Source organism: Rhinichthys klamathensis, unplaced genomic scaffold (genome assembly GCF_029890125.1).
Source record: "Rhinichthys klamathensis goyatoka isolate OS25496 unplaced genomic scaffold, OSU_Roscu_1.1 h1tg000206l_1, whole genome shotgun sequence".
Classification (NCBI taxonomy): domain Eukaryota; kingdom Metazoa; phylum Chordata; class Actinopteri; order Cypriniformes; family Leuciscidae; genus Rhinichthys; species Rhinichthys klamathensis.
The window spans coordinates 945856-956434 of record NW_026606731.1 but is presented as its reverse complement, the minus strand read 5'-3'; the positions used below and the strand labels follow the sequence as shown (position 1 = coordinate 956434).

The window sequence follows — 10579 nt, the reverse complement described above, 5'->3', positions numbered from 1 at the left end:
AGCCTAAAAGTAATCATGTTTTTTTTTGGCAGATTGATTTCCATTTGTATAACCACAGTTTTACTACAAATACCACTGTTAAAATATGGTTAGTGTAGCAAAACAATGGTTAATTTGTTTAATTTTCATTGTCATGAAAGCATGTCTTTCTCATTCATAAGAAAATAAACCGAAACCACTGTCACGTGTGGGTAAATATTCCTGTATTGAGTAAATGGAAAAATAGGAACCTTTTTCTGGAAATTGAAAACAGAACTCAAAGGCAGCTATACTGGATATTTTTTAACATTAGTTTAGAATTAGACAGCACTTTTGAAGCATCTTCTGCTGCTGTTCAGTTTTCTGACTACTTATCCAAAACTTATTTTGGACAAATTAGTATGTTCTATGTTGAAACCTTATAGCAGCAAGAAGAACAAGCACCAACCCTAATAGATTTAATTTTCTAAAAACTTTTGAGAAACTTCAAACTTCCCTCAAACTGTTTTCTGCAGTATATGTGGTGGTGGCACTGATCTTGGGTTCTGCCTACCATGCTGTTGGAACTACGGATGATCCTCTTTTCCAATGCTTACAAGACCCTGATTATGATTACCTTCTGAAGATAACGGAACAAGGTCTTCCTCCGACAAAGACCCCTCAACATGTAATAATTGTTGGAGCAGGCGCTGCTGGACTCACTGCGGCTAAGTTTCTGGAGGATGCAGGTCACAAGGTAACACTGTGGGCTACAAAAAGGAAGCAAATATTGTCTTTCTGTCAGTTGATAGATAATTAGAAATAATTGGATATGTTAAAGCAGATCAATACAATAGGCTATATATTTCCCATTTCTTACTAAATGACAGGAATAAAACTGTTATCTTTAAATTGCCGGCCTTAACCCTTTATGTGCAAGTAGACGCATCCATGGTCTCGATCCTTGTCCTAACCACTTTCACATGATTTATGATGTGAGCAAACATAGTAACTTTCTGCTAGTTCAAAGATGACGATTCCAATCTCATGGCATGGCATTTCCAAGCTCACACAATGCTGAGGGAGGAAGTAATTTTTGTGACTTATATGAAAAAAAAAAAAAAAAAACGGGAAGTAATCAAAATTACATACAGTGTGTTGTTGGTAAAGCAGAGAAAATGTTGCTATGCACGTGATTTCTCTAAAGCACTAAATTATTTATTTTTATTCAAGAACATTTTTGTTGTTGAATCCCATTTCTATTTAATATAAGTCATTATAAGAATATGCCAAATAGCCTTCTAACTCTATTCGGGTATTTTCTATTTATCTCTTGCTTATGCATGATCTTTTTTCTCTGCTCTTATAGGTGACAATTATTGAGGCAAGTGGCCGTATAGGTGGAAGAATTCTAACACATAGGGACAAAAGAGAGGGCTGGTTTGCAGAACTTGGTGCCATGAGGATCCCAATTTTCCACAAGTAAGTTAAGTTATTTTCAATCTCTAATTAATTCTCTAATTTTTAAAGTCAAATCATCATTTTTCTTATTCACCTCATGTGAGGTTAGGGTGGAAAGTACAGTCATTAGTGTGAAACTGTATCACAGCCACATGAGAGTAAAGATAAAAGTGCAGAGATTGAAACTGAGGTCATCAAAAACTGACGCTAAGTGACAATGACCCCTGCTGGTCAGAAGGTGGAGCTGCAGGCCACAACTTGATCAACCTGTTTGATTGATATCACTTTACTTTTAAGGATTCTCTTGAATTTCGCAACCAAGCTGGGCCTGAAGTTTGGAAATTTTCAGCAGGAAGACGAAAACACTTACTATTATATAAACGGATTTCGTTATAAAACCTACACCGTGAGACAGAACCCAGACGTACTGAACTACCCCGTATATGACTGGGAAAAGGGGAAAAATGCCAGTCAACTGTTCAACATAGCACTGGGCAAGGTGAGAAAAGAAAAACTTTCTTTTTGTTCAAAAACACATATATTTGTCCAGAGTCAGAATAATGGTATGCTGTTACAACCACTGACATTTTTTCCCCCATTATGCTTTACTCGTCTATTTTATTTTTCCTTCTTTATCAGTTAAGAGATGATCTGCAAAAAATGGGGTGTGAAAAAATGTTGAACACGTATGATTCATACTCAGTCAAGGTAACAAGGAATTTTTGAAATTCATTAAAGTCCAGATACGAGTAATAATGGCTGAATGTCTCTAAATCTGATCGGCAACAGGAGTACTTAGTGAACGTGGGAAATTTGAGTAGAGGAGCTTTGCGGATGATTGGTGATGTCCTGAATGAGAACAGTTTTTTCTACACAGCCCTCACTGAAATGCTCTACATCCAGTCTGATGTAAAAGACGATGAAACGTAAGCATTTATTTGATAAAAATTAGGTTACACTTTATTTTGACGGTCCCCTTTAGACATTCTCTTGACTAAGTAACGCTGCAACGACAGTAACTCTTATTAGAGTAATAGTAGACTGTTACGAGTAGAGTTAGGGTCAGTAGAATAAGTTGACATGTACTTGCAAAGTTACTCATAGTCAGTAGAATGTCTGTTGGGTGAGCATTCGGGTCAGCCTAAGGCACACCTGTGCAATAATCACAGGTGCTAATAAAGAGTTAGCAGATATTAAACAGACGGCCTACTAATACTTTAACAAGAGTTAGTAGTGCAACTTTACTCATAGCAGAATGTCTAAAAGGAACCATCAAAATAAAGTGTTACCTACGAATACAGTAAAAACTCTAATATTGTGAAATATTAACTATTTTCTATTGTAATATATTTTAAAATTTCATTTATTCATGTGATGGTTTTCAGCATCATTACTTCAGTCTTCTTCAGTGTCACATGATCCTTCAGAAATCATTCTAATATGCTGATTTGGTGCAATTTTTTTTACAATTATTATTATCAATGTTGAAAACAGCTATGGTGCTTAATATTTTTGTGGAAACCATGATTTTTCAGGATTCTTTGATAAATAAACCCCCTCAAAAGAACAGCATTCATGTGAAATAGAAATCTTTTGTAACATTATAAATGTCTTCACTTTTGATCAATTTAATGCGTCCTTGCTGAATAAACATATTCATTTCTTTCCAAAACAAATCTTACTGACCCCAAACTTTTGAACTGTAGTGTATATCAGTTAAAAAAAGATGTGAAACATATAAAATGCTCTTTTTCAGGTATTTCGAATTTACAGGTGGCTTTGAAACATTCTCAGACACATTCTACTCAGTGCTAAATGCCACAGTCCTTCTGCACTCAAAAGTCCAGGCCATCAGCCGAACGCAGGACAACGTGACAGTTTCATACCAAGACTGGCGTAATCGCGGCAGCATGACCAACATTACTGCCGATTATGTCTTGGTGACAGCCACAGCCAAAGCAACACTCCTCATTGACTTTAACCCGCCTCTGTCTGCCGAAAAGATGGAAGCGCTACGGTCGGTGCACTATTCCAGCTCCACAAAAGTAGTGCTAGGTTTCAGCAAAAAGTTCTGGGAGATTGATGATGGCATCAAGGGAGGGAAAAGCATCACAGATCTGCCATCCCGGTTCATCCACTACCCCAGTCATGAGTTCCCCGGGATATCAGGCGGGGCTGTGTTAGCTTCTTACACCTCCTCGGATGATGCTGCACTCCTACAGACTTTAGAAGATGAGGAGTTGAAGGCTCTGGTCTTAAATGACCTGGTGAAGATCCATGGAGAACACATCCGCCAGCTCTGCACCGGCGGTTTTGTGAAAAAGTGGGGACTAGATCCTTACAGCCACGGTGCCTTTGCTATCTTCACTCCTTTTCAAATGAGAGACTATAATGTGTCTATAGTCCAGAATGAGGGGAGGATTCACTTTGCAGGAGAGCACACGGCCAGACCTCATGGCTGGATCGAGACTGCCATGAAATCTGCTCTGCGAGCGTCAGATAAAATAAATAACGATGTAAAGTAGGAAACAAAAAATGATGGTATGTCTAATAATAGATTGAAGACATTTTTAAACCCTTAAATTGCCTAATTTCAATTTGACCCCTTTTGTTCTCTATATTTCCTTCAAAAATGACTTTAAACTCTAGATATCATCACCCTGTCAACTTTTCATCGTCAGATTTGTTCCTTCCACTAGCCTACCATGAAACCATTTGCAAAAAGTAAATTATATAAAAAATCCCAATGACCCTTTTTGGAGTAAATGAGTAAATTGAGTTGCGGGATTTGATTTTTAATGGAATTTTATGTAAATACAGTGATTATTTAAACACGTATGCGGAAATCATAACACTCAATACAATGTAAGATTAACCATTATTCTGAATTATATTGCAAACTGTCAACATATAATGTAACAATGCACCTAAACTACACAAAAGCAAGACATTACATTTATTCATAATATTTTTAAATGTTTTTTTTTTGCTGAAATGTTATCTCCTTATTGATTTTTCTGCCAATCTATTTGTACGATTATTTTATTATTAACATTATTAATATATATATATATAAACATAAATAATTTTAAAAGTTGAGTGAATGCATTAATAAATGTTAATTTTCAAGTATTTGTCATGTCCCTTAATTTTAGAGTATTTGTCATGTCCCTGTATTTGTTAAAATGTGTTATATAGATTAATAAAATACTCTATTTACTAAAAAAAAAAGAGTTGTCTTTTATTCATATGCACATTTTGCCTAGACGACTTAATTTGCTGGCATTTTTCGGATATCTGAAAAGAAGGAGGCATAGTGATGAGTAATAATCCATCTCTGTTCATCTGTTTTACTCTTTTGGAATACAGTGAGTTAATTTATTCATTTACCTAAATTATTATTTTTTGCAACAGATAAGAGGCTAAACAGACACCCTAACGAATGCTAACATGTGGTAGTTTTGTAATATGTCTTAAAATTATATCAAATCCACCCAAGTTACTTGACAAAGAGAAGATCTGCCAACAGTTACAAAATTTGGCAATTTAAACACATTAAAAACATTTACAAATTTATATATACTTAAATGATATATCTAGGATTGTTTTGTTTTTTATTAAATTGTATTGTTTTGTTTTACATGCATTCAGTCTATTTAACTCATGCGTGAAAAGGTTCATTTCATCACAACGGTCACATTTAGTATATCCGGGTGATTCCAGTGACCTTGGATTGGTTGTGAGAATCATGGCGGCTCTTGTCAGGTTAAGTTCTGTTTGCCACAGAGGTGTCAGCCGTAAGTTTGTGTTTTTCAGGTTTTTGTTGTCGTCGCCTCAGGCCGTATCACAATAGGTTAGCTTTAATGTCTACTATAAAATAAGTCATTGCTTCATTGACGTTTCATATTTATCGCAGCACGCGTACTCGTAGTTTATGGCTAACGTTAGCATGCTAACTTATGTCAGAGATTTTTCAGCTTGGTGTCTCTTCTCTTTGTCTCAATTATTGTAAAGTAGTTCGTAATAACGAACACAGTAAAACAGAGACTAGTGGATGACATGGATTTTATTAGCGTATAATAATGTCTGCACGTTAGAGTATTTGTCATGTCCCTGTATCTATTTTTATTAGTTAACGTTACACATGCTGTTAAGGCTGTACATAAAAGTCATATTCTCATAATTGAGAATCTCATAATCCATTTATGTGGGATGTTTTTAAAGGAATTGTCAAGTTGAAGCATTGTATAACATCAACAACGTCCTCCTTCTTTACAGATTAACATCAAATTCGTACATGCATTGCTTAAAATGTTTGATTATGAATACATTTTTCCTTTTAATTATGTATGTTTTCTTGTATTTCCTCTTTTTTATGCTTTCCACAGCTCTGTTATTTCGCTCTTCTTCCCTCATCAGACCTTTGGCCATACAGAAGAAGGATCATGATTGTCCATACTTGATATCCGCAAAGATACATGCTACCCCTTCCAACTATGGTTAGTGATTTATATCCTATGTTTGCTTTTGTAGCAATGTAAATCAAGGCAGATGTTATTTGTCTTTTCCTTTCATTTTATTAGCATACTATATTGTTGATGGTACTGTCAGACTGGACTAGAGCCTTTTTATTGCATCTGAATACAAGTGTTTTAATCTCTTTCCCTTCCAAAAATTGGAAATTTCTGTCATTTGTGTCAGGTTTTTTCTGACGAATTGCCAAATAATATAATCACTGGTAAAGACAGAATGGTTGAGAATAAAAACATTGGTAATTCAGAGCTATAGACTAAACATAATAAACTTTTTTTTTTTTATCTGTTGGGGTACATGATGATTAAATGCATGCAATAAATGTGATGGCTTGAGAATTAGACTGTATAGAGAATGAATATGTGTTGATGAAGATGCTCTCTCTTGAAGAAGCAGGTGTTGACATGTTACTGTTTAATTGTTTATTTTTTAGCGGGCTCTGGGTCCAAAGCTGCTTCCTTGCACTGGACCGGAGAGCGGATCCTGAGCATAGCTCTTCTGGGCATGGCACCCGCTGCGTATTATTTTCCCGGCCCTGCTGTTGACTACTCTCTAGCAGCTGCCCTTACTCTACATGGTCACTGGTAACTGAATTTATGTTTTGTTGTTATTGCTTTTCTCTTTTTTTTTCTTCTTTTTTTCTGAAAATGGAAACTGTTGGGGGGGGGGACGGATCAATTATCTGTAGATGTTGTCACAGTAAGTTGTAAATATTCCGGAGTGCCTGGTGTAATTCCATATTAGGTTTCACATTAACCTTGACAGGTCACTGTTGCATTATTCCATAAAATTGTTTCTGACACAAAATGAAGGCGTCTACTTTGGTCTGCAAAGCCAAGTCATGGGTGGCTGTAATACCCTTCATGCAAGGATTTAACCGCCTGTGGACATGAGCACTCAAGGCCACACTTCTAATTTTAGCTAAGCTGTTAGTTACATTGGGGTCACCGATGTACATATACATACACATGCTTTTTAAAATGTATTACATTCAGTTGTAAATGTGGTAAAGTACTAGCTAGCTGTAACAGCTTGGCTTTTAAGCATGTTTGAGTAGTCTTACAGAATTTTGTCAGTTTTTATGCAACAGGCTACTCGTATGTCACCCACCTGTAACATAAATAAGAATCATAGTATTGTCATGTTTTAGCCCACATCTAAGGATGTCATATTTCAATAATTTTTAGTTAAAATAAAAAAAGATCAATTGAACATTAATACAGCAGAATAATAGCTATATCTACAAATACCATATGCATGTTGCATTTTGTGGATTGGACAAATTTTCACAAATTCCCATGATCGATCGTCATTTAAATTAACAATCGATTAAACGTTAGCCTTAATACTGCAATATGCGTCTGCTGCAGTGGCATATGGCCAACAGCATGACAGGGTCTGCAAATGCTGACCAAAATGACATGTTCCTCACCAAATGAATGAGAAGAGTTTTTAATCTAAATAAACTTAAACCTAAAGTAGGATTGTAAAATGTTTCGATGTGATTGGTCATTTAATGAAATAACTTAGAAAATATAATGACTAAAACAACGTGTCACCAACACCGCCTCAGATGCGTGCTTGTCAGAATGTGTACGCTCTTCCTGGAACAACGTGCTGAAAACGCGATAGTTTAAATATTATTAAACTATTATAAAATAGTGTTCTCATGTTATGTAATATATGACAGTCCATTATATCTACACAAAATGACACGAATGCACAAGTGAACTTGAACCAAGTTACGTGCCATTCAGAATGACTCATGCTGTGGACGCGCTCTTACTGGAGCAATGCGATGAAACACGGCAACTAAGCCCAAATATTTCACAATGTTATATTACAATATTGTTCTCTTTATAATGTTATGTAATATGACAGTCCCAATCATAGTCATCATTATTAGTCGTGCAGTGCCGTTTGAGCTGCGCGCGCTGAAGCTGATCACCGTACGCTTTACTACAGCGTTAATTGTTAACCAAATGCATCCTATATAAGATAAATCAGATATAGATAGGCCTACACAATATTACAACTTGCATATGCACAAAACAAAAGGCTGCAAATGCACACGCAAACTTATAGTCATGATGAAGGTGTAAAATGGTCCCAAACATAACTCTGGCGTGCTCGCTTTACATGTTTCGCGGTTGAGCAGTGCGCATGAACCTGCTTAATCGACGATCGATAAGTTTTATCGATTAAATTTATTATTGACAATTAATCGATCGTCGATAAGTTTTATCGATTAAATTTATTATTGACAATTAATCGATCGTCGATTAATTGTTGACATCCCTAGTTTTGACCAAGTAAAACATGGCGTCATCAAGTACTCCTTCGTTATTGTTTTGAATAAGGAACCTCTAGTGGCGAAACTTACATTCACACATTTATGCATTTGGCAGACACTTTAATCCAAAGCGACTTACATTGCATTTCAAGGTACACATTTACATTCTCATCAGTTCTTGCTTTCCAAATCGAACCCATGACCTTGGCGTTACAAGCGCCGACGCTCTACTGTTTGAGCTACAGGAAAGCCTTTAATACATACTGTGCCTTTAACATCCTCTTGCAGTGTTTACAGTGACATAATCATTATTTATAGAAATGATTCAACACCTGAGAGGGCTGTTCCATAAAACAAGATTAGAATACAAGCCAGGCTTATTTTGGTTAGTCAGACTTATTGTTGGTTGATTCTGTTTCATAAAGCAAACTTAAAATAGTTCAAACTCAGTTACTCTGGCAACTTATGCTGGGAAACTATTCTGGTCCAGGGCGGGCTAACTGTCAGGCTAAGCCTCAGCTGTTACACAGACACTGACCGACAGGAACACAATGATATTACCTCTGACACTCTCTCATACCATTATTTTATTACTTTATTAACCACTATCCGTCCAAAAATAAATTGTATACAGGAATAATTACAAAAACACAGTATACATTTGAACTGGTATGAATCTGAGCTTAGTAATTAGCCTACAGTATATTAGCCTACATTTGATTTACCCCATTACAAAATGTATATTTTAGTCAGATTTATTGCGCTCCTATTTGTCACACATGCGCGCAGCAGCGCTCGTTCAATGTGAAGTTTAGCAGCAAAATGGACATATTTGCACGACTTTCTAACATTTACAGATGGAGAATATTCCTGTGAAATGTAAAAGGAAAAACAAAACATGTCTCGAATGCATTAAACAGCACAAAATATACGCTGTTTGATGGTGGATCGATGATCGACCTCTAGGGCTGCTTCAGAAACGCGTGCACACTCGATTATCTAGATAAACCTAGATCAAATTAGTAGGATTGCGTGAACTTCAATGACCTTTTATGAAACCGCTTTAGCCCCAACTTATTTGTTAGGTCCATTCAAGTCAGGTGTTGGAGTTTAATCCCCGCTTTTCTTAGCGTCTTTTATGGAACATCCCTCTGATAGGTTTGGCTTCTTATGAACCAAGTTTACATGTCTTAGATGATTTCTTTTGCATTTGCATTTGAGCTGAAACAACAGTCATAAATCTAAAAGCTCAATTAATTACATTGAGGAAAAAAAGATTGCTGATTAATCATTAACACTAGTACACATAATAAGTGCCATTGATTGAAAAGGACAGCGTTGCATAACTGTGTTTTCTCCAGGGGTCTTGGCCAGGTTTTGACAGACTACGTTCATGGAGACTTTAAAGTCAAGATGGCTAACGCAGGCCTCTTTGTTCTGTCGACCGTCACCTTCGCCGGCCTGTGCTACTTCAACTACCATGACGTGGGGATTTGTAAAGCTGTGGCCCTCTTGTGGAGTAAATGACTGGACTGAGATGAGGGATATGGGTGGTGTGGGATCCGCTTCCGTCATCAGAGTTCCAGTTTATTGTATACAGTTGTGACATATGTAAATTCTATGAATATATAATTTTTGACAACACATGGTGTCGATTTGCAGGTGTTTTTTTATTTGTAAATGCTGTCAGTTTATTCAGAACATGCTCAGCTTTTGCTTAAGATGAAATACTCTGCATGTCATCCACTCTCTCTTCTGGCAAATCAGTGTTTCTGATGCAGCAAAATGAACTAATTGTTGTGGCTATAAGACGGTTGCTGTATTTGAACTTGAAAAATCACTACGGTTATATTAAAGTTCAAACACGTTTTAATGTATTTACATGTTTTGGACTTATTTATCCAAAAATGCCTTTTTGTCAGCCAGTATCTGATGTGTCAAAATGTAACATCTTGACTTATGCTGTTTATGTCAGCATGACATGCAGAATTAACCTGACTTTATCTTTAATGTCTCCTTGTGTAAACAGGAAGTGATTTTTAACTTGGATCATGAGCACATTATGTTGTACTGTGGTGCACAGATATTAAACTGATGCTATACACCAATATTTCTGTTTTAGAGACACCGACATTTAAGCATGGTATTTATTTACCATCATATTCGAGTCCTCCATTAATGACCACAACATCTGGGGAGTTATCATATTAACTGTATTTCAACTTTACATGTTGCATGGCTGTATTTCTTCTGTCCTGAGGAATAATTTATGAAAAGCAATTTGTAATTGAATGCTCTGCCTTTAAAACATTTATTTGAATTACGTTTTTAATT

General features: G+C 36.1%; 2 protein-coding genes across 2 annotated transcripts; both read left to right on the top strand.

Annotated features, from left to right (window-relative positions):
- Positions 1-400: 400 nt before the first annotated feature.
- Positions 401-4165, top strand: il4i1 (interleukin 4 induced 1; the record flags this gene model as incomplete). Its single annotated transcript, XM_056263496.1, has 6 exons — positions 401-715; positions 1328-1440; positions 1717-1918; positions 2059-2127; positions 2209-2345; positions 3176-4165. Coding segments are annotated over 6 exons (1605 nt in total), but the record flags the coding sequence as incomplete, so codon positions are not given.
- Positions 4166-5100: 935 nt separating this feature from the next.
- Positions 5101-9773, top strand: sdhdb (succinate dehydrogenase complex, subunit D, integral membrane protein b). Its single transcript, XM_056263505.1, has 4 exons — positions 5101-5216; positions 5808-5918; positions 6386-6536; positions 9607-9773. Exons 1-4 carry the CDS (start codon positions 5168-5170, stop codon positions 9770-9772), a joined length of 477 nt encoding a protein of 158 aa, XP_056119480.1. The 5' UTR covers positions 5101-5167; the 3' UTR covers position 9773.
- Positions 9774-10579: the final 806 nt, after the last annotated feature.